Consider the following 24,858-nt stretch of genomic DNA (forward strand, 5'->3'; position numbering starts at 1 on the left):
CTATTAGCTAATAATAATAGTTAATTAAAAAACACAGAAACACTGGTTACAACCAACCAAAATAAAAAATTCACAAAAATTCCTGCCCCCTTCTCGCCACCCCATTAATATTTTTCTAGATCCGCCCCTGTACAGAACACACACATTAATAATTAATTTGACAGCACTAGTTTTATTACTATAATATATAATTGCTATACTATGTCATACATGGTTTTAGACCCTTATACATACCTTGCAGTAAACCGAAATCGCTTCCTATTTAGGGTTTAACAGTTTTTTATGGGTAAATATTTATTTTAATAATAATTCAACCATTTGACAAACAATCAAACAAACAATCAAACAAAAGAACCCATCAATCCATCATTAGCATTATATGACTGAGTGAGTGGCAAAAAAAAACAAAAAAAAAAACACAAAACAACAATTTTTTTTGGAAAGATTTTAATAGTTATTGAATGTTCTACATCTTACAGTAAATATTATACAATTACAAACTTGGCTTAATTATGTCACAGAGATCACTAACTGATCTTCAAAAACGAAACAAAACAATAAAAAAAAACCAAAATAATAAAAACAGCTTTACACTTCATTTCACAAGCCTGATGTGGGTCTCCTTGCTCAAACGGTTGAACGGCACGGTCTGGACCGCACTGGCCAAAACACACTCGGACCTGCCAGAACCTCGCAGGGACGAGATCTCCATGCTGCCAGAACCTCGCAGTAGTGCGTCCTACATACTATGGGGCAAGGGCTCTTGAACACTCAGTGAAGGGAGATAAATTCTGGAAGACTTTCCCCTTTTTGCTTTACATTTAGAATGCAAACAACAAAGTCTTATTCTCCACATGGGTCAAACACAAATAGCTGTTTTCCTAAACAGTAGCGTGAAATAGCAACCCCTTGTTTGTTTGCATCAAAGCCTATGGTACATAGCACAGGTTTTCAGCAAGAGCATAAACCAGTGCCACGATTAGTTAAGAAACACCTTTACACACTGGTGAAGTGACACTGACGTCACTAGAGATGCTAACCCGTTGCATGCATCACGGGTGCTAGTAAACAATCCTTTGATCGATGCCCTGAAACCAAAGAACAGAACAGTGCATGGGCTTGCAATAGCAACATCAAAATGATCCAAACAGGAAAAAACTGGAAACTGAAGCCTCTTCCACACCACGACCTGGCGATAAAACACCCAGAAAAGACCACCTGATTTCATACGGAAAATGGATCAGTTTATTTTTAAAATGGGAGAAACCCATCAAAAGCCCTCGCTGGAATAATGTGTGGCGAGCAGGGACATATCTGAGTATTAATACAACTGTTCAGGTTTAAAGGAATAATTCATCCAAAAATTACATTTTTGTTATCATTTGGACTTTTTTTCCTCACAATGTTTCATTTTTGGATGATCTGTCCCTTTAAATTCATGATGACCCTGCATTAAAACGCCCTAAATGCGTGGTACTTCAACATATTTGCACATATCTAATTTCCAGAAAAAGCTCAGCCATTATTTTAACCATTGAAAACCATAAAAGAAGAAGAGAAAGACAGACAGACAGACAGGGGAAATGCATGTAGAGGAAGAGGAAACCCTTTGAAGACTTGTGCTCTGAAATGCCTCTCAACCACATGGACTGAATCACTCCACTCCAGATCAACTATAAAGATCTCCTATTTAAGAAAAATCAACATCAATCATTAATTCAAACTTTAAATAACACGTACGTAAAAAGCGCCTAAATTACATGTCAGAGTGGATGGTAACGTCCTTGATTCATGTTGCAGTGTCAAAGGTCACTCTAGTCCTAGAGTGTCTTATGTCGACGACAGCGATTAAATGCATCAGTCAAATCTCGTGATGCAAACTTATGTAAAGACAAAATATAGTTCACCGCTTGATATAATACTGTATAAGATCAGAAAAGTAAAGAGTAGGGCGGAGAGCGCAGGAAAATGGCATCATATGTCATCGAAACAGAGAAAGTGTATGTGAACATGCTGTGAATTTCTAGGTTCTCATTCAATAATCAATAAATGTGCTGGTTTGACTGATTGGCATTACTTACTGATAACATCATGTGAATTAAATTCCATCCTTAGGCAAATATAGCACATACCAAAGCTTTTGACTTGCTTTTTGCCCTTACAACAAAAAAATAATTATTCTGCAATGAAGTTACAATAATTTTCAGATGAATCAGATGGAACCTGTCAAGAACATATCTATATATGTATATCTTTTTTGCATAAACAAAAATGAAGCCTATTTTCATTTTTTTTAATTATTGTATTATATTTTATTTGTACTGCCTTTGCTGATGTAAATGAAAAATATTGTTAAAAATAATCACTATTTAGGATAATACAAATTTGTGGGAAAATTAACTTAACTATTCTGAAAATAAAGCAAAAAAAAAAAAACAGGCTTCACTTAATTTATGTTTATACATACATACATATATATATATATATATATATATATATATATATATATATATATATATATATATATATTCCATGAGATTCATGAGTAACTCTGCGCTCTTTACTTGAATGAAAAATAAAGGGAATGTGAAGGGGATGTGCTGTAATGTAAATGTATTATTAAAAGCAATCCATAAGCTGCAATGATGCAACCATGCTTCGCAAGGGCATAGTTTCATCTGATTACACTATACTGCATTCATCCGCATGACACATGCATTACTAGACATTATGACTTTCACATAAGAACAGAGAATCGTTTCTTCCCACCTTTGAGTGTACTATATATCGCAACAGTGGTCGCTTAGCCAACAAAACGACGAAAAGATTGATACTGTTCTGTACTGACAATAATATTACTTCCAGAGACATTACCAAGACTAATGGTTTGCAGAGTAAATGCTTGATTTTCATAATTACATCATTATATATGAGAGTGTACCGTATAATTGGTTATTAAGTTACGTCTATTTGTCGATGTGCAATGCTTCGGTATGATAACATTTCATAGAATACTTGATATGTCACTTCTGAGTACACTATTCATGGATACAGGCGAGGCCTCGGGATAGGAAATCAAAATTCTCTCTTTATCTCTCTCTACAAATGCTGTAAATTACAATTAAAAGCCATTCAAGCAGGCCGTTCGTATTATTGCATTGAACAACTCTGAACTCCGTTTCTACGCCTAAAATCTGTGCAACTAAAGGCCTAAAGGCCCAAGGATTCACAGAGGACCAGGGGTCAGACCCACTCTCGAGCTGGAGCTGATTGGAAATGAATGCTGGAACGCCATCCCTCCCTTGTGTGTGTGTGTTTTTTGCTTTTAGTGCTATCTACGATGGCGCAAAGTCCCTTTGAATCGGATGCAATCCTAATCGTTCCGTCAGAGTAGCGTCCGTCCTGTCTGGCCTCAAAGTTGGCACACGTTTCGATGCCCGCGGGACGACATCGCACCCAGAGGCTCCAGCTAAGTGCCACTGATAGATTTTGTTCCCCCTCAATATTCACCGTTAGTGCATGCCGCACACATTTTTAGAAATCGCATAAACACGTTATAGTTTGGAAGCTTACGCTATCCTGACACATAAGCTAATAAAGTAACCAGCTCACGCAAACGTTCTCTATTTAGTGAATAACTAAGATTACTGAATGTACTCGATATCCTAATGAAGGTTAAACCACGTTTGCACTGCCCTACTAATGATATAATCCTTACAAATCTACATGAACAGCTACAAGCTGGAAGACACCCTTGTTATCGAACGAAATGAGGGAGAAATTAAGTTTCTTTTGAACCATTCCCAAGCGCTTCGGGAAGATTGAAATGAAACTCCGCTGTAAATACATAAAAGAAAACCAACCCTGTGCTAATATCTAAAGGTTATACAATTTGGCAGCGTAAGTGGATGATTATGATCCGAGTGGTGCTGATATTGCGTCGGTACATTCCTACACACCAGCGTTTATACTGAACACAAAGACGGGTCGTGATTGGTTGAAATCATTCTGGAGCTCTTATAGAATAACTATGGAACAATGAAGAATTAAAATAACCTAATGCAAGAACATCATCCCAAAAAAAAAAAAAAAAAAAAAAATTAAATAAAAAGATAAAAAAGCAGCTTTTACAAAAACACATAAGAATGCATAAAGTGACCCTTGCACTTTTTTTTCTCTTTTGTTCTTGCAAACAGACGTGGCGCCTCGCTGTTGAACACAGAGCGCCGATGTAAGACTTGAGTAGTTGCATACAATGTTTGACTCCAGATCTGTGAAGAAGAGAGAGAGAGAGAGAGAGAGAACGAGATGAAGTCAGCGATCGCTCTGCGCTGGGTGGGTGGAGTGAAGATGAATGAGTCGTGTGGGCGGGGTCTCACATGATTGGCAGGTGGGCTCTACCAGTGAGGTGGCACGTAGCTGTACCCAGGTGTTCCTTGGGGTCGGTATGTTGGCACGGTGACGGGGTGTGCTCCGATCTGAGTGTGCTGAGGGGTGGTCAGCAGCGTTCCTGTCGGGAGAGATTCAGGGGTCATGTCCACTATTACACAAAACACTGGAACCAATAGAAGAACAATTCTGTGCTTCCTTACTGCTGAACTGAGAGAGTCTATATATGCCAGTAGATGTCATTTTTTATAAATATAATTAATAAAATAAAATCTCATATTATATTAACATATTTTTCAAATTTTATATAATATATACATTTTATTAGAAATATGATTTTATAATCATTTAATATATAACAAAAATGTTATTTACATAAATTATGATGAAAGATTTGAAGGGTTTACTTTTTAAATATGTTTTTATATTTACCCAAAATGTCAACAAATGTATGTATTTGCACACACACAATTATATATAGTGTTTAATTGTGATTTCTTTCTTTCTTATTATATAAATGTTATATTAATTTAATGTATTTCATTAAAATAAAAAAAATGATTTAGAAATATTTAGAAATTATAATTAATAAAACAAATACACCTTAATGCTGAACTAAAAGAGTTTTAAAAGAGATGACAGTAGTAGAAAAAAATATCTAGTTAATAAACTAAAACAATAATTAAAAACGTTATGTACATGTTAAAACATATATTTTTAATATAAAAACTATTTTATTATATATTTTTCATCGTAAAAAGTTTTATTTGAAAAGTTTTTATATATACACACACACACACACACACACACACACACACACACACACACACACACACACACCTATATTGCTGAAATAAAAGAGTCTGCATATATTTGTAGTTGCATTTTTAATAGACACTGAAGTATACATTAATTTATAATTTTTTAGTATAATTTTTAGCTTCAACAATATTGCAATTTTTGAGCGTCTCACCGGCAGACATGGCCATCGTTGTCCCGGCCATCATGCCCATGGCCATGCTGTTGGAGCGGGGCGCGTGTACAGGAGCGGGGTAGATGGCGGAGGGGATGCTGTTGGGCTGGACCACGGTGGTGTGGTGGATGACATGAGGCTGGGCGGCGTACACAGGCTGTGTGTAATAAGCACCCTGAGAACAAGACCAACTCATATTACAAAAGACCAGTGATGGGGAGCTGAAAGGATGAAGGTTCAAAACCTGTAAGGGATGATTCACTGTGTTGTGATGCTGGGCGTCATGGGAACAAATCCCAAAAGTCCTGGTTGTGTGGCAAATAAAGGGTCTAAGGTGATTACAAAGCAACAAGAAACCAAAACGAGTCCTAAACTTACAGTCAGATTACTGCATCAGTGTTGACACAGTACCATAGTAAACTATTACAAAACATTTTTGGTAATTCAAATAAAATATAAATACAGATGAAAAAAACCTAAACTAAATGAAAATGTGAAATAAGCTGAAATAAATCTAACTGTTTGAGTTTGAATTAGAATAAATGAAAAATAAAAATTTAAAACGGAAATAAAAACTACTACAGAAATATAAAAAAAAATACAAAAGCGAAAAAAAAAATACAAATTAAAATGAAACGTGAAAATAAAACGAATTCAATATGTTAGTTCATATACTATAAATACTATTAAAATTAAACTGTACTAAATGACTAACATATTTATTACACTCAAAAGTATTTCAAATAACAATATGATACATTTTGATATTCAAATTCTTTGATGTGAATTATTTGGATAAAACAATATTCTATAAATAAAAAATGTATTAATTTATTAACTGGGTATTGATTTCAGTGTTATTCGGGTTATTGTTCGATATTACTGCTGTCCTCTTTATTGCACAAATGTATTTACAATCAGCAAGATTTTACAATGCTTGCATAGCTATGGTTTGACCTCGATGACGTCTTTTCAGGTCAAGCTAATTAACAGATTCTGAAAGAACATGTCAAAACAACACTTTTTCCTGATGAATAATGCTAAATAAGATTAGAGGAGTTAACTTTAATGTCTCTCCCAGTCAAAACACAACAAAACGTTAAGCTAATCGTGGACTGTGGTGTAATTCCAGTATGTTCCTGGTCAGATTAAGGTCTTACCTGAGCATAGAGGTTCTGCTGGGGATAGGCACTTCTAATGGGGTACATGGCCGTCTGGTAGGGGTTAGGAGACGGGGAATAGGGCGGAGGGGCTCCATTGGTCTGAGTAGGGGGCACTTTATAAGGCGTTCCTGCAGTATATCCTGAAAACACAGAACAAGACAGAGAGAGAGTGTCAGGTCAAGCAGGCATATGCCAAAAAACAATCGAAAGAACACATATTATGTCCAAAAAATGTGTTCTTTTACACTCGTCCATGTCTCTGGTTGCATTTCCAAAACCTCCATGTCGCCCCCTTCTGGTGAGCAACAGTAAAGCACGCTGGACTTGTAAGGAGGGAGTGCGCTGTATGTAAAGTGTGCCACATATGAAGTGCAAACACACACACACACAAAGACACACACATCCTTTCAGTACTGAACAAGCAAACACACACTGACAGACTTTCTCTTTTTCTACACGCACCATCTGGCTTTTATTGGAGGACTGTTGACGACAAAGTAAAAAAAAAAATGCACATGAATGTGACATCAGCTGCACAAATGGAGAGAATACATCGCTTGAGGCGTATTTATTTACACAACACACCAAAATATTCCCTACATACCGAAGACACACCGTCAGTCATTTCATAACCAACCACTGATGCAACACACCGGATTCAGCTCTCTTTAGTCTAGCTGAGCCTGAGCCATTCAATCTGTCTAATTCAATCCCACAACACTCATTTACCGCTGCAATCCAAGACCAAAAGCCCTGCTGACTGTCTACAGTGAGAATGAAACCTTAGATCTCAGGCTGTATGTTTACATCATGCAATGTGAGATATTACCTGTCACAAACCCTAGTGAGCTGCCTAACTAGACAGCGCTTTAAGACATCATAAGTACAATCTGACACAAAAGAAAATAAGTTGCTTATCAGAGTTAATGAAATCCATTAACAAAGTAATTACTTGAAACATTACCTGACATAAAATGCATATTTTACACTGAACATCCCGCCCCTCAAGCTCAGAATGTGCTCCGGTTGTACTGTAAACAATGATAGACTCTATATTGCTCATCAACCTGAATATAATTAAGACTTGAGGAACAAGATTGCGAAATGCTACTTTAGAACATTGGTTTTGAAATTTTAGAATAGATTGTGATTCATAAATGAACAGATTTTTACGTGCACCCCTAGTTTTCTATTCCTCTTCTCTAAAGCAGCACAGCATGGCCCCGCCCCCTTTGATGTGTGTTTCTGGGGGCGGGGTTTATCTGGGTTTGTGATGTAAGAAACCTGGGATAAAATACTCCGTTGCATTGAACTTGCAGCGCTGCAACTTTGCAGATATTATATGTTCAAACAGCAACATTACAAACTAATGTTAAAAAAGTGAAATTGCAATCAACCACCCCTTAACAAATATAAAATACCTCTGCTTATTACATTTCGGCTAGTTTGTTTCCAGAGATAACAAGTTAACAGAACTTGTTGTAAAGTGTGTTTACACAGTCATTATGTGATCAAATCAAAACTGTGTGTGTGTATGCGTGTGTGTGTGTGTGTGTGCATGCGCTCGGGGGAAACAGAACAATGAGGGCAAGTGTTCTTCAGATGCAGTGTTTGTGTGTTATAGAGTCACAGGGAACACACAGCAGTTACAGTAGAGTATAGTAATGATATTTACTGAATGCTGTAGATGAGGCCTGGTATTGCCTGCTCTCTGAGCCAGCGTCCATGGCCAGGTCATAGGAGCCTTCTGCGGGCCCCGGAGCAGATGCCGTCTGGGGCCAGGCCTGCTTCACCAGCAGCACTGTCCCAAACAAACACAACAACACAAGAAGAGTTACACACATGCGTCACTATTGTATGGCCATATCTTTATCTCCAAAAATCACCCAGACTCTCATCTCCTCCTCTCACAGTCAATCAGTAAACCTGCATTAACAAACCCCAAAAGTAGGGCATCACAAGTAAAACTACTAGTCAACAACAGAACAGATCTACCATAGAAACCACTGGTTTCAATATTGAGTTAAACTGGATACACTATCCACAATCATGAAGCAAGAAGTTGCTGAATTGAACATGGACATTTTCCCAGCTTAGTGAAGATAAAATGATCAAACTAGCTATCTAGTTCCCTAATATAATATGTGGTGTGGTGTAAAAGACGGTAATATACTAAATGTTTTTATTTGGATTGATATATTATTGTCTAAAACAATGTCTATAAAAAATTAAACATACACATAAAATATATATTAAAATATAATATAATTACTAGGAAGACACCATAGGAAGAACATATCTATATGTGACTCTGGACAACAAAACCAGTCACAAGGGTAATTTTATTTATTTATTAAGATATATACATGATGTGAAAGTTTAATAAATAAGCTTTCCATTGATAGTTTATTAGGATAGAACATTATTTGGCAATATCTGGAATCTGAGGGTGCAAAAAAAAAATCTAAATACTGAGAAAATCGCCTTTTAAAGTTATCCAAATTAAGTCCTTAGCAATGCATATTGCTAATCAAACATTAAGTTTTGATTTATTTATGGTAGGACATTTTTGACTATTGCTACAAATATACCCGTGCTACTTATGGCTGGTTTTGTGCTCCAGGGTCACATATATATAACATGTCTATATAAAGAGAGAGAATGCTAATGGCATAGAGAGTAATGATCTAAGCAAGGTACACCGCAGGCTGAAATTCCTCAAAGGGAACCCTCATGAACTATTGGCCTTAAGAATGCCAAGCAATTACTTCAGGAGGACTATCTCTGGAATAACATTACTGGATGTTACCTCAGATAAATGCATCAGCAAAGTGAATAAAGGTTATTTAATTGTAAACCTTTATTCCAAATGCCACATTCCTGTCAGAGCCACATGGGGGCGATGGTGTGGACTCATGAGACGTTCCCAAACACAAGAGAACAGAGGGACAAAGAGAATCCGCTGGAATCACAATGGCATGATGGGACTCTGCCGCATGGATGCCTCACATGACCACCGCAACACTTCAGCCTGCGCTTATGCATGACATATGATAATGATTCAATTATGACAAAATAGGAAGAATAGTCTAACACGTAACATATATTTAGAAGTCAATCAAAGAATTTTGCCTATACTGATGAAAATTAACAATGACTTAACAATGAGAACATTCTGTAATTATTAAAATCAGTTACAATACATAAAAATAGCTAAGCTTCATCCTTACTGACACTTTTTATTTTTATTTAATCTTGTCATATGAAATATCTAAATAATGTATAACTAGTGGAGAAAGAAAAAAAGAGACAGAAATAATGGCCAATAAACAATTAAAATCAATACGACAGCTTTTAGAATCAATAATATGAATAAAAATATTCCACCTAATGTATAAATGTGCTAAACCTTATTTTATCGTGATATGAATTATATAAGCGTCAAATTAGTGGAGTAGTTGTAGTCAGCACAAACCACTTGGGGTTTAATGATACACGTGTTTGTATTGAACCATTCGATTCGTTGGAGTAATCCTATTACATTTGGAAAATAAAAGAGCTTAAAGTGTGTGAAATATGATGTTCTCAGTGCCACTGCGCTCAAGCAGCTCAAACGACGTATCGACGATAGCCCGAGATATTGTGAAAAACAGCAGTTGTTGGCAATATTAAGTTATTTGGCATTTCCAATTAATGTAGGCCTGTTACATTCTTATTTTTAGTAGGACTATTATTATTATTATTATGAAGTTACTTTTATTAGGCCTATTAAATTAAAATTACAATTACTTTTCCCCACAATAATGATCAAATAACCGACGTGCTGCAAAGATAACAAAAGATTAGGCTATATATTTACTCCTCAATTAAAATGTTTTTTAAAAAGTGCTGAGTGTTATAACGCTGCAGTCATAAATAAAAATCAATGAAATAAAGAGCTTTTATTTCAAGCAACATCTTTCAAAAACAACCCATTTAACACGAAATACAGTGGGTAAAATAAGTATTGAACACGTCACCATTTTTCTCAGTAAATATATTTCTAAAGGGTCTATTGACATGAAATTTTCCCCAGATGTCAGTAACAACCCAAGTAATCCGTACATATAAAGAAAACAAAACAAATAAATTACCAAATGATGTTCTGTGTAATAAAGTGGAATGACACAGGGTAAGAGTTTTGAACATATGAAGGAAGGGAGGTGCAAAAAGGCATGAAAAGCCAAGACAACAGCTGAAATCTATCAGTAATTAGAAAGCAATCCTGCCCCTTTTCAGTGAAAATGAATATTAACTGGTTCAGTCCCAACAGATGGCCTCATGACCGATGTGTCACACTAAAAACATTTTATGATGAGGTAAAAGCAAAAAGCTCTCTCAAGACCTTTGCAACCTTACTGTTGCCAAACATTGTTTTCAGAAGGATTTCTATACTTTCGAATGTTCCAGTAAACAATGTTTGGCCATAATCCGGAATGTATTTTTTTGTATTTAGCATTTTATTATCACTAGTCTTATCCGAAATATGTAATATGTATTTTAATTGGTATTTTTAATAACAAAAAGGACTTGTTGAGAAAGTGTATCAGACTGTGTAAAATAACTGCTGGTCAACGAAAAGTACCATTTACTGATATCTGAGATCATATCCAATCAAGCCAGAAACTAGACCAAACTAAAATATTAATAAAAAAAAATCCTGATTCCAACAGCAAAATGTCAACTTGATCTCTGTACTACGAGAGCCTGTATAAGCATCTGAAAATGGCAGGTGGCATGTCATAACATTACAGACAAATCAAGCAAGCATCTGTTCAGACCTCACAAACCAATCCACTACTGCACCATTTACATCCTGATCCAAAAATGTCTGCATACAGCACAAACCCAGTTTCTCTCTTTTAACAATACCAAACACCAGACTAAAAGATGAGCTCAAACAAGCCTGTTAACACAATACTAATGAAAACTGATCTACACTTAAAGACAACCTTCTTCACATGACTCATCCTCACTGGGCTTGTTTTCTCTCAAGACTCAAATCATGCAGATTTACACATAAAACTTCAAAATGTCATTTGCGGATGCATTATTTGCATATATATATATATATAGCAGCTCATAAAGAAATAAAACCATGTACATAGTGGCCATATACATCAGTATTGTTCAAGTTAAAATGTTGCATGAATAGTAATAAAGTCAAGTTTGTAAAGTTTATGAAGATTTATTGAATATAAGTCAGAACATTGCAGAACTATATAACAGCAATGCATCACTTAATTGTTCAGTTACTGGCCAGCATCATCAAAACGAGGCTAGACAGTGCAGGTGCATCTCAATAAATACGAATGTTGTGGAAAAGATCATTTATTTCAGTAATTCAACTCAAATTGTGAAACTCACACATTAAATAAATTCAATACACACAGACTGGAGTAGTTAAAGTCTTTGGTTCTTTTAATTTGTGATGATTTTGGCTCACATTCTCACAATTTGGGGAAGTCGAGGCCTAATGGTAAGAGAGTCGGACTCCCAATCGAAAGATTGTGAGTTTGAGTCCTGGGCCGGCAGGAATTGTGGGTGGGGGGAGTGCATGTACAGGTCTCTCTCCACCTTCAACACCATGACTTAGGTGCCCTTGAGCAAGGCATTGAACCCCAAATTGCTCCCGGGTGCCGCAGCATTAATGGCTGCCAACCGCTCCGGGTGTGTGTTCACAGTGTGTTCACAGTGTGTGTGTGTGTGTGCGCGCACTTCGGATCGGTTAAATGCAGAGCACAAATTCTGAGTATGGGTCACCATACTTGGCTGAATGTCACGTCACTTTCACTTTCACTTTTTTCAATTTGAATACTTCATAAATGTTTCAAAAAACATTTTTATTGAATTGTTGGCCTGCTGGAAAGTATGTTCATTTACTGAACATGTACAGGTACTCTATACTTGCCAAATCCTGCTGGAAAATGAAATCAGCATCTTCAAAAAGCTGGTCAGCAGAAGGAAGCATGAAGTGCTCCAACATTTCTTGGTAAACGGGTGCAGTGACTTTGGTTTTCATAAACAAAATGGACCAACACCAGCAGATGTCATTGCCCCCCGAATCATCACAGACTGTGGAAACTTAACACTGGTCTTCAAGCAACTTGGGCTATGAGCTTCTCCACCCTTCTCCACCCTTTTGAAATACAAAACTTGTCTCAGCTGAAAAGAAGACTTTTGACCACTGAGCAACAGTCCAGTTCTTCTGCTCTTCTTCTTAGCCCAGGTAAGATGCCTCTGATGTTGTCTGTGGTTCAGCAAATTCCTTGACACGTCTATAGCCCCTTTCACACTGCTATTCCGGCAAATACACAGGTAAAGTGTTCCTGCAATTGTTCCCGGGTCGCTAGATTTTGCACTTTCACACTGCCAGTGATTACCCGGGATATGTGCGTGCTTTCACACACAACCCATAAAGATCCAGTAACGACAAGTGACATCAGCGTGTGACGTGTAATGTATGAGTCGAAAATGTTAGGCACGTTATACATTCACTGAAGCGAGCAAACGATCTCGGCGTCAGCGTGGAAAGTGAGGAACTAACTGATCTCTGCTTCATTACAGTTTGCACATATGTTTTCGTCGCGAACGTTGATCTTCCTTCAAAACAGCTGATAAAAGAGTCGCGTGATAACGCGCATCATCACTTCGAAATGGCATTAGATCTGGCTTTTGTTTACACAGCGCTCGTACCGGGTCGAACCCCGCAATGTTACTAGGTCCCCGACCCGGGTTCAATGCGGGAATCAATCCTGGGACGTGGTTGCTTTCACACAGAAGGTGACCCGGCAATGTTCCGCCAATATTGCGGGTCTGACGTGCAGTGTGAAAGGGGCTTATGTGTGGTGGCTTTTGATGCCTTGACCCCAGCCTCAGTCCATTCCTTGTGAAGTTCACTCAAATTCTAGAAACGATTTGCTTGACAATCCTCATAAGGCTGCGGTTCTCTTGGTTGGTTGTGCATCTTTTTCTTCCACACTTTTTTCTTCCCCTCAACTTTCTGTTAACATGCTTGGTTACAGCACTCTGTGTACTGCTTCTTTGGTAATAAATGTTTGTGGCTTACCCTCCTTATGAAGGTTGTCAGTGATTGTCTTCAAGACAACTGTTAGATCAGCAGTCTTCTCCATGATTGTGTAGCCTAGTGAACCAAACTGAGAGACCATTTTGAAGGCTCAGGAAACCTTCGCAGGTGTTTTGAGTTGATTAGCTGACTGGCATGTCACCATATTCTAATTTGTTGAGATATTGAATTGTTGGGTTTTTGTTAAATGTGAGCTAAAATCATCACAATTAAAATAACCAAAGACTTAAACTACTTCAGTCTGTGTGCACTGAATTTATTTAATACTCCATATAGTACTTTATATAGTAAAAGTTCCATATTTGAGTTGAATTACTGAAATAAATGAATTTTTCTACAACATTAATTACTAACTAATTTATTGAGATTCACCTGTATAATGCATTAAGGAATGCATGTGTTTTATTGGTGTGTAAATGTGTAAATGTTTGGTCTCATGTATTTTTTGCTATTGTAAGTGTGTAATAGTCTATATTCATTGGACAGAAAGCATGTGTGTGAGTGTGTGTACACACCTGGTGGGTATCCCGGGCTACTTGACTGATAAAGGTTGGCTGTGTAGGTCGGGGCAGTCGTAGGATAACCTCCAGGATAACCTGTACACATGCAAAGAGACAACAGCTGAGAAATGACACTAAAACTGGCTGAGAATCAACATGAAATCAAAATGAGCAATTTATTGGATGATATAATGGCCCCTGTTAATGACTGAACTACACTAGCTAACAAAGTGATTATTCAGTGATATAAGATAAACAACTTAAACGGCATTGCTGATGTTTTTGAGCATACACCAAATACATAAAATTTGAGTGTAACAAAGTCATCATACATACATACATACATACATATGTGACCTAAATCACTCTAAATCTAAATCACTCTCTGTAACCTGTGCCATCATAAGAAAATGACAAAGAGACTCAGAGAGAGCGAGGTGAGCTCTTGATTGAACAGGATGGGCACAGATGGTCTCCATTACGACTCATCTGTCTCCGTAAGACAGAGTCGGATGAGTGTGAAAGGCAGTGCATCGCTCTCACACTGAACAGCATGAGCTGTCAGAAGTACAGAGCATCATGGAAAAGATTATTCATGTCTGAAGCTCGCTGTAAGGGATGCATTTGATCAAAACCGGAGGATTCAGGACAAATACAGCCATTCAGTTTGTGTGAACAGTTCACCCAAAAGTGTTGACTGCATCATCATTTACTAAATCTCATTGCACTTCCGTATATTTATCTGTAAGAAGATGTTTAGAAGAATGCTCAACCCTGGCACGTACATAAGCAAGACGTTCAAGGTCACCTGCCAGAGCACTTTTACAACATATGCTGCTAGGGATGCCCAATATTATCGGACCAGTATCGGAATCGGCCGATAATGGCTTTAAATGTAAATATCGGCATCGGCCCGAAATGAGAAATTATGCTGACATGTCTTGCTGATAAGAGGAATACATTAACTCAAAAACGTGCTCAGGGTGTGATAGTGATTAGATCACTTCAACAGTGTTGCTCATTCTTGAAGAAAAGTTTTGTCAAAATATTGATCCTAATGCCCGCTCAGTAAGGAGTTTTAATTCCATGGGGTTGCTGTTGCCCTACATCTAATAAAATTAAAGCAAAATACACTAATATCATTTAGACTGTGTTTCTGATTAAATATAGCAGTAATTGATGCCATAAAATCAAGAATATGTTTTGATTTAAAGGTCAGAAGCTATAGCTTACATGAAAAAAACAATTAATTTAAATAATTTAATATATACTGCTTTATTCATTGTGTAACATGTTATATATTTTTTCTAACAAATTATGAGCTCTTACACCTTTTACACCTATGACTTTAAAAAAATGTAAATCTTAAAATAAAATGTTAAGCTTACCACTGCCTCAATTTGAGAAAAAAACAAAAACAAACAAACAAAGATGTATTTAATTTATGTATTTACAATGTAGTTAATTTATAGTTATTTTCAAATCTTCAATGTACTGTCATTAAAAAATAACTTCATTTATATTTACTTAATTCAAACAAATAAGTTCTTGTTAAAAACTAACCAAAATATATATAAAAAAAATGCTTATAATTTCTGCACAGGAGGGACTTGGTCGTGTTTCCAAACAAAATGGAATATATTGGTGGCTCTCGTACAAAAGGATTTATAAAAAAATTATCACCATATCGGATACTGGCAAAAATCCAATATCATGCGTCCCTATAAGCTGCTACTTTTGCTGTAATTAAATTACGGTCTCAAATATGAGCAAATATTCAATATATCAAGTCGTTTTATAATTGATGAATTTTGTAACATTAACACTTTGCTTTAAAACAATTTGTAATGTATAAAGTGGCACATTAATAAATGTGACTTGACTATTAACCTTTTAGAAGATTTCAGAAAGGAATTAATAACAAGGAAACTACACTGAACAAAATTACAAACGCAACATTTTTTGCTCCATTTTTCATGAGCTGAACTTTTTATGTACACAAAAATACTAATATTGTTTACAAATCTGTCTAAATCTGTGTTAGTGAGCACTTCTCCTTTGCAGAGATAATACATCCACCTCACAGGTGTGGCATATCAAGATGCTGATTAGACAGCAGGATTATTGCACAGGTGTGTCCTAGGCTTTGGAATAATGTGCATTGATGAATCATTAATAATAGGAGCAGAAACATGTTTTAAGAAAGTAAATATTCTGAAACATTGAATTATTTTTGTCTTTAAAGCTGAAATTTGTAATTTCCATATTACTATCTGCACCAAATGGAAACAGAATGACTGTTTTCAAACTAGTTTCCCAAATAAGACTTTAAAAGTGGCACATGAAAATCAGCTTAATGACATGAATTTAGGGGTTTCATTCAGCAACTAAAAGTACTTTAACATACTTTACTTTTAAAGAGACAGAATGCTTTCGATGCTTCCGAAGCTACACCAAACGGCATCCTAAGATATTATGATATTCCTCTGTGTAGACACCAGAAGATCAGACTGTTTGTAAGTACAGAGCGTCCTATACAGTCTCTCCACAGAAATGACCTGAAAATTCATCCATGCGTTGAGCAGCACTCACAAAGACAAATTTGATTACGAGTGTTTCTAGCCCCGATACAAACACTCTTTCCACCTCCACTCTCTCATGATCAGTGACCCGCAACTCTCTTTAAAACGGTTTATTAACATTTCTTTTCCCATTCCATCGCTTCAGTTTATTCCAGTGGCGACAGACATGCAAAACCGCTTGTCATTTAATAATGTCGTACAGTTATTATAAGAATGTGTCCAGTGAACTGTGCGCTGTCTGTCTGAAGCTCTGTCTCTAGAAGTCTTTTTTTTTATTTGGGTTTTTCTAGGTGTGTCAAAAAATAAATAAATAAATCACATTTTTAAAATCGAAAACATCAGGTAAATATTAGATCTAATAATTTTTATATAATTATCTAATTAAAAATAATTACATTTTTAAATAAAAATATCAGGGAAATATTAGATCTAATAATTTTGATAATAAATAATAATACTGACAATTATATATATATAATTTTAATAAATAATTGTATTTATTAATTAATATATAATTTATACACAGTCTATCCTATATTAAGTCAATATGATAACATTTATGGGTAATTTATAGTGAGAAATGACATGTATTACAGTTAAAACTACACTTATTTCAGCAGTTATTTCAACTGTCCTGAATTACATTACATTTTAGTTCTACTTCTTAATTCAAATTTAATAAGACTTACAATTCTACATCCTGTTCGATTCAAATGAATAAATTCAAGACAACCCTGACTAACTAAAGACCAGCTACTTATGATCCAAAACGAAGCCACCAAATTAAGATTGACTTAAACAAAAATGTCCCTTCTAATCATACGGTTTAGTAGAGTTTTGAAGCATTAAGCGTCTTAAATTGTGCTCAAATTAGTTCCGATTCAATTCTCAACATATTATGTCAAGAAATAATCTGCATTCTACATTCATTATTACTGCTTAACTGAGATTTCGGTTTCTATTTTTATTTCTCCTTAAGAATTTTCTAAAATAAAACTGATAATTTGTATGTGAGAAAACCTCCAAGCAATAACATTTTCCTCTTGGTAACGGCAGAAAAGCATCATGAAAAGACTGAAAGCGAGGGAGAGAGAGAGAGATGTTGGCATGTAAACAGTCTCTATTGACCCAGAGAATCCCTTCAATGAGAACAAATCAAATATGAGCCCACGGTTGCCATGGCAGCAGACAAACACCTGCCATGAGTGACACATACGCATACGGATCTCTATGCATGAACACACACACACACACACACACACACAGAATCACATGATCTTTCAGAATTCATTCTAATGTTGAAAAATGTCATTTTTGGGTGAACTATCCCTTTACAGAGGACATAACAACACTTGCACCTTTACCCTCCTCTATATATTTCAGAGTGAAATGGGAAAACCTCATTAGTAGATTATATTATTGGCTAATATAATTTATGATCTTGGATGCATCAGCAGAAAAGTCCTTTCATTGGTGGGTCATTACATTTTGATGAAAACAAACGTCTTCTTTAGCATGCACTGATTAATCGTATAGAGTAAGACATTTATAAAGCATGCTCTGTTGTCTTCAAATACATGTGTGTGTCTCTCATCACATACCTGTGTATGCCATATTCTTGGGGTTTCCGTACGGGGTTCCCGGCTGCACTGGACTGTACACCGGGTTCATGGTGGAAGACAGCCTGTTCTTACTGAGAGAGAAAGACAAAGAGAAAGAGAGCAAATGAGTAAGAGCTGTGTTGATTTAACAGGCTTGAACTGCTGCAACAATCATCTGCCTAAACAAATCAAAATGATGAGAAAAAACACACACGGCTCAAAATTTGTAAGGCCCTAAATATTCACACGTTGCATGATATTTCCTGTGTACCACAAAAACACCTCTCAACAGCCATTTTTACCTGGTTTTGAAAAAAAATGTAATTCCCAGTTTAACCTCAGATCACATTTTAGATGATTTTGTAAAGCCTCAGTTGAGACACATGTTTGACTGCAGCTTTTCACATGATTGTGTTGTATTTGCATGATAAAACCTTGCATCTGAATGTAAGTATTAGATTACCATTATTTGTCAATTTACCTGTCTGTTGGAGCTTACAGTAATGTTTGGGGTCAGTAAGATTTTTGAAAGAAGCCTCTTCTGCTCACCAAGACTGCATTTATTTGATCAAAAATTCTGGAAAATCAGTTATATTGTGAAATATTTTTACAATTTAAGATAACTGATTTCTATTTGAATATATTTGAAAATAAAATGTATTTATGTGATGCAAAGCTATATTTTCAGCATCATTACTCCAGTTTTCAGTGTCACATGAACTTCAGAAATCATTTTAATATACTGATATTAACGTTTCGTATTGTTATCAATGTTGAAATTTTTCACAATTCTTTGACAAATAAAAAGCATTTATTTAAAGTGAAAATATTTTGCAGTATTATAAATGTCTGTCATTTTTTAAAAATCAAATTAAAACATTTTTGCTAAATACTATTCATTAAAAAAAAAAAGCGCTGACCACAAACATTTTAAAAGTAATGTGATAAGATACTGTTTGATCAGCAATTAGATCTAATACTATTCTTGTTCTACTTCCATACTCTACATTCTTTAAAATATCTGACAACATTCAAATATACAGCGGTGATCACTCTACTCTTTGACTTTAACTACTCGTACGCATACAAATACAGGAGACGGAGTACACCAAATGATCAAAAGATTTAAGAACAGTTATTCATAATTTATTATGGAATGTATTAATTGTTTAAAGCAGAAGCCCTGGAGTGTGACATCATATCCTGTTGTTGCTCATATTCCTTGCAGAGCCTGAAAAAATCTTGCATGTGATGGATATTTACCAAAATAAAAATGAGAAAACAAGTGCTGAGCATGAAAACAGCAGCAGGGTGGCTCCTGTCAGTGTGTGTGTGTGTGTCATCCTCTCTCATTGTGCATGTGTGTGAGTCTGATCTCCCCTGAACACTGATGGCATTATCAGTCAGTCAGTCAGTCAGGGGAAAGACAGAAATAGAGGAAGAAAAGCTCACGAACAGGAGGATCATGTGTCAGCACTGTGAGCACGGAGCTGTTAGCATGTGTTCAGATGTGCCGTGTGTGGGAGAGGTGAAATGTCAGAGCGAGCGTATTTGTGATCTATGATCACACACACTCACAAACACAAGTATGGAAGATGAAGGTCAGGACATCTTACGAGTCAAAGCGGCTTGATGCTGCATGAAATATATCAAAGACTCAGACAGAATATAAAGCTATTGGCATGTAAAAGCTCAGAAAAACTATTTGGAAAGTTGCAGAAAACAGTCTTATAGTCTTTTATAAAAGGATGAGAGGTCATGTTTTGCAGTGATTTTATTATGTTTAAGGGGGATCAGTTGACAATCAGTTTAACACGATCTCTTTACCATTGTAAAATCATTAACACATGGCCTCTCATGGCTTATTGCTTTAATAAACAAGTATAAGCTTAATTAGAGATAGAAAATGACATTATAAGGCATTGGATGAGACCTTTTTGAAAAAGGCACTGTAAAAGTCAATATACACACACACTTAAATTTAACATTAATGCCAACCATATTTCTTGTGATTATTCAGGAGTAACTTACATTTCAAATAAATTCTGAACTTACTATTCATCAAAAAAAAAAAAAAAAAAAAAAAAAAAATCGAAATATGAAATGTTTCTTGAGCACTAAATCAGCATATTAGAATGATTTCTGAATGTTCATGTGACACTGAAGACTGGAGGAATGATGCTTTACATCACAGTAAAAATTGACATTTTACAATATATTACAATAAAAACATTTGTAATAATATTTTGGAATATTCACTGTATTTCTGATCAAATAAATGCAGCCTTGGTGAACATAAAGCATTTCAACAGTATTGTATATATTTATTAAATTATATATATAATTTGAAACAATTAAACAATTAGACTAAAACCATCCCTTATTGCTTTAAAGTCAACACGAAATCAAAGTCTACTTTCTTTTTAAATACACATTATTCCATGTGACATGATCACTCAGCCGCTCACCAGGAATGACCTTATTCTACATGGACCTTTTTTTTTTTTAAATCCACTTTGATAAGACCTGGAAATATATGACATCATCATTGTGAAAGTAGAATGGGTTATGAATGATATTTCCAGATATAATGATAATAAAATTTATGATATAAACCAGCAACGAGCACCTGTGTCTGAGACAAAACACGTCAAGGTCATACAAAACCCTAGAGGAGAGAAACATGACATACAGCTGGAGTCAATAACGTTCACTAACACACACACGCACACACACACGGTGGAAGGTGCCGAGCACTAGACTGACCTCTTAATGTTCTGACTGGTGTCTGTTGGGTACAGAAAACTGAATTTGTCAGTGGAATGCCCGCTTGCCATTCTCAGTGAAGGAAAGGCAAATGAAGGAGGTAGGAAGAATGGATATGCAAATCTGGAAATGACAAAAAAAGAAGGAAACAAACAAAACGAGAGCAGGTCGTGATTAAAAGGCAAACCATCAAGCACAAGCACAGCAGAGCAAAGCAAAACACAGCAAAGCAACATAAAGCGAGCAAAGCAGTGGCAAAGAGAGAGACATAAAGTGACAAGCAGCAGAAATCAAAGCACACACACCTTCACACACTGATGGACAGATCAGTACGGCGTGAATAACGGTGCGTCGGGGACAAGAAGTGCTGGATTTAAACGTGTGCATGTAGATTTGAGCTAAACTGCAGTCAAACCCATTTAAAATCAATTGCTTTAATGAAATGCTTATTTCTTTAAAAAGGCATCATAGCGTAAGATGAACAAGAAATGCCAGCTCCATTTCGCATTATTACATATTAAGGACAAGCATTTTGATCAGTTTTACTGCTTGAAGGAATGGAAATAACCATCTGTTGAACATTTACTCACCCTCGGGCCATCTAAGATGTAGAGGAGTTTGTTTCTTCATCAGAACGGATTTGGAGGAATTTAGCATCCCATCACTTACTCACCAATGGATCCTCTGCAGTGAATGGGTGCCGTCAGAATGAGAGTCCAAACAGCTGATAAAAACATCACAATAATCCACAAATAATACACACTACTCCAGTCCATCACTTAATGTCTTGTGAAGCCAAAAGTTGCATGTTTGTCAGACACAAATCCATCATTAAGGCATTTTTAAACTTCTGACTAAAATATAAGTCCTCTATCCATTTATATTGCTTCCAGAAAAAGGGTCTGGATTTGGTCTGAATCAGGAGAAAAATCTGCACAGATCAAACACTGTTTACGAGCCAAAACCGTCCACAATATTTCAAAACAAATATGTAGGTGCATTTTGATGAGAGAGGATAACGGGAGACTTTTTCACTGGTGTAGAAATTATTTTGGACTCATATTTTGGCCATGAACAGAAGTTAAAACATGATGCATTTGTTTCTTACTAACAATCAGCTTTTCACTTCACAAGGCTGGACTGGAGTGATATGGATTACTTGTGGATTATTGTGATGTTTTTATCAGCTCTCATTCTGACGGCACCCATTCACTGCAGTCAGTGCATTCGCTGGTAAGCAAATTATTTTTGATTCTCCAAATACATTCGGATGAAGAAATAAACTCTTGGCCTGAGGGTGAGAACATTTTCAGTAAAGTATTACTTTGTATAAATGAGCTTAAAAAGATAGTCCAGCAAAAAATAACTTTCTTAAGTATCAAATATCACCATACTGATGGAAAATTAAATAATAGACATCACATTACCCTTGTTTGTGTGCAATAGAAGCCAGAGAAGGCTGCAATTTTTTATTATTATAATCATTTAATTTTTACATGGGACTACAGAAAAAGAAAAAAAACTGTGGTATTGATAAGTCTGAATGACAAAATAGGTAAGAGTATGAAAACGTGAATTTTTTTTTTTTTTATATAATAAATGATAAAGAATGGTTTTATTGGTGATGTAACATAAAAAAGCTAACTGAACAAAACAGCATAAAATCATTGCTTACACACAAAACATTTTGAAACACAACCCGCTTCCATGAAGATAATGCAAATTGTTTTTAACCTTTTACATTTTTATAATTACACATTTTAGTAGCACTTTTCATTTTCTTACCCAAATACAAGTATATGCACTGGGTTGCTTGATTGACAAAAACCACATATGATACAATAAGTATCTAAATATTTCAACACTTGTTTTCGAAATGCCTGAAAGAACACAATATCATCACTTCGATGCCATTTGCAAATTAATGCATGTTTAACACTATTCATCATGTGACTTCATAAGCAAGCCAACAGTGCTCTCTAGTGAAGGTATTGTGCACCTGTGCTTGCCGTCGTCTCAGCTTATTATCACTGCTGTTTATTGGACAGTTGAAAATGACATAAATCAGGTTTGGCTGCTCTTTGTGCATGTGCATGTGCAGCTCTGAGCCGCTGGTGTTCTGCAGACTGTGAATCATTAATCAGGCCGTGACAGATCACCTTGAGCTGCTGGTGGATGAAGGTGCCCCTCGCACCAGAACACAATCACCTCTACTCTCTGCACTAATGACTTCCTCAGTATGCCAGTATGATGAAGGATATCCACAGACATAACCGGGAAATCTACTGAAAACAGGAGTGTGCATTCAGAACATGTCCAGACGTGATATAAACAGCTTCCACGGGATTCACGATTCTTATTCTTTTCAGATATACTGATGGGAAATTAAAGACCAGATAACCTGATTCTTGAGCAATAGAGACAATTCACCACTGAATCTGAGTGACCTTTGAACTTGTGATTACATGATGATTTTTATTTTTATTTTTCAAATTATTTTATGGAGAATTCTGTGGCAATAAGCAAATAAAAAAATACTAAATTCTTAAAAAAAATATATATATATTATTAATAAATACTACAACAGTATTTCAGATGGCCTAATATTTCCAGCTTTTTAATGATTTGCATGTGGGCACAAATAGATGTGCATTAATTCAAATAAATGATTATATCGATCTTCATGGTTGTTTGTTTTTCTGTTTTTTTATATTAACATTTTCTGGTTTCATCATCTTCATACACCCCATATACAGAAAACACAGTCCTCAACGGCAGCAATGGTATTTGAAATAATTAACTGGAACACACACAGACAAGAGAGACGTTTCTTATGGCTCAATGAGCAAAATGCAGCACAAAATCAGAGTGCACTCATTATCACGAGCAGGTATAATTCACGGCTTTATGTGCTCCTCTACAAGCCAAACACGCACCGCGGCTGATGAAGGGTGGAGAATGGGGCTGTGAGAGCACATTCGGGTAACTAACCAGCATCTGATCAAGCACCGGTCTGCCCTTTCTTCATCCCCGTAGAGTCGTTCACGGGAGAAGAGATGTGCAGGAAAATGGCTGAGTGCTAAAACACGTCTAGTTTAATGCATAGCAGAGCTCAGAGATGGCAATAAAAACAGACCATTAACTGATATTAATGCATGCAGATGAGAGAGAGAGAGAGAGAGAGAGAGAGAGAGAGAGAGAATATCGCAGAGACACAGGTGCTCAAGATTTACTCCTTGTTCTCATTAAGGGTCTCCTTTCCTCATTTACTTCTAGGCTTGGGAATCGATAAATTATGAATATATATAATACTTATTATGTGTGGAATGTCTGCTTCCTTTTTTCATGCAAACGGAATAAAATATGCATTCAAAAACACATTTCTGAAAACAATGTAATATATAAATGTAGATAAATTATGCACTGTTGTGCCTTTTTTTTTTAAATCTTAACAGAAATGGGCTAGAACGCTCATATAGAAACAAGCATGCAGGATTGTACAGATAATATTTTTTTACATTCTATACACTCACACACTCAAATAATAAATAGATATTCATTTTGCCTGAACTGTATTTTTAAGAAAGCAGGATTGCTGTGATCTAAATCTGAATCCTTCTGTCATCTCTTCTTACTTGCTTTCTCCATTCGACTGCCTTTCACCATCTCTTCCATCCTCCTCTAAGCAAATCAATACCTCCTCCATTCCAGCGTCTTTCCTCCCTCTTTCCGCCCCTCCCCCTCTTTCCTTAATCTCT

At 36.0% G+C, this 24,858-nt stretch overlaps 1 protein-coding gene across 3 annotated transcripts in view; it reads right to left on the reverse strand.

Annotated features, from left to right (window-relative positions):
• Positions 1-1,222: 1,222 nt before the first annotated feature.
• The window catches only part of LOC127977673 (protein FAM168A-like), a 38,135-nt gene continuing 14,499 nt past the window's right edge, over positions 1,223-24,858 (reverse strand). Inside the window, exons 2-9 of one of the 3 annotated variants that reach the window (XM_052582659.1) lie at positions 21,101-21,223; positions 18,335-18,426; positions 14,167-14,247; positions 8,201-8,326; positions 6,523-6,665; positions 5,363-5,537; positions 4,380-4,510; positions 1,223-4,271 (exon numbers count right to left, since the gene is read on the reverse strand). In XM_052582659.1, coding sequence (XP_052438619.1) covers positions 4,398-4,510; positions 5,363-5,537; positions 6,523-6,665; positions 8,201-8,326; positions 14,167-14,247; positions 18,335-18,426; positions 21,101-21,171 — 801 coding nt within the window. In that variant the 5' untranslated portion in view covers positions 21,172-21,223 and the 3' untranslated portion in view covers positions 1,223-4,271; positions 4,380-4,397. The remainder of the gene's footprint in view (positions 4,272-4,379; positions 4,511-5,362; positions 5,538-6,522; positions 6,666-8,200; positions 8,327-14,166; positions 14,248-18,334; positions 18,427-21,100; positions 21,224-24,858) is intronic. The other 2 variants (XM_052582660.1, XM_052582661.1) reach the window with 2 other exon arrangements.

This window comes from Carassius gibelio, chromosome B18 (genome assembly GCF_023724105.1).
Source record: "Carassius gibelio isolate Cgi1373 ecotype wild population from Czech Republic chromosome B18, carGib1.2-hapl.c, whole genome shotgun sequence".
Lineage (NCBI taxonomy): Eukaryota > Metazoa > Chordata > Actinopteri > Cypriniformes > Cyprinidae > Carassius > Carassius gibelio.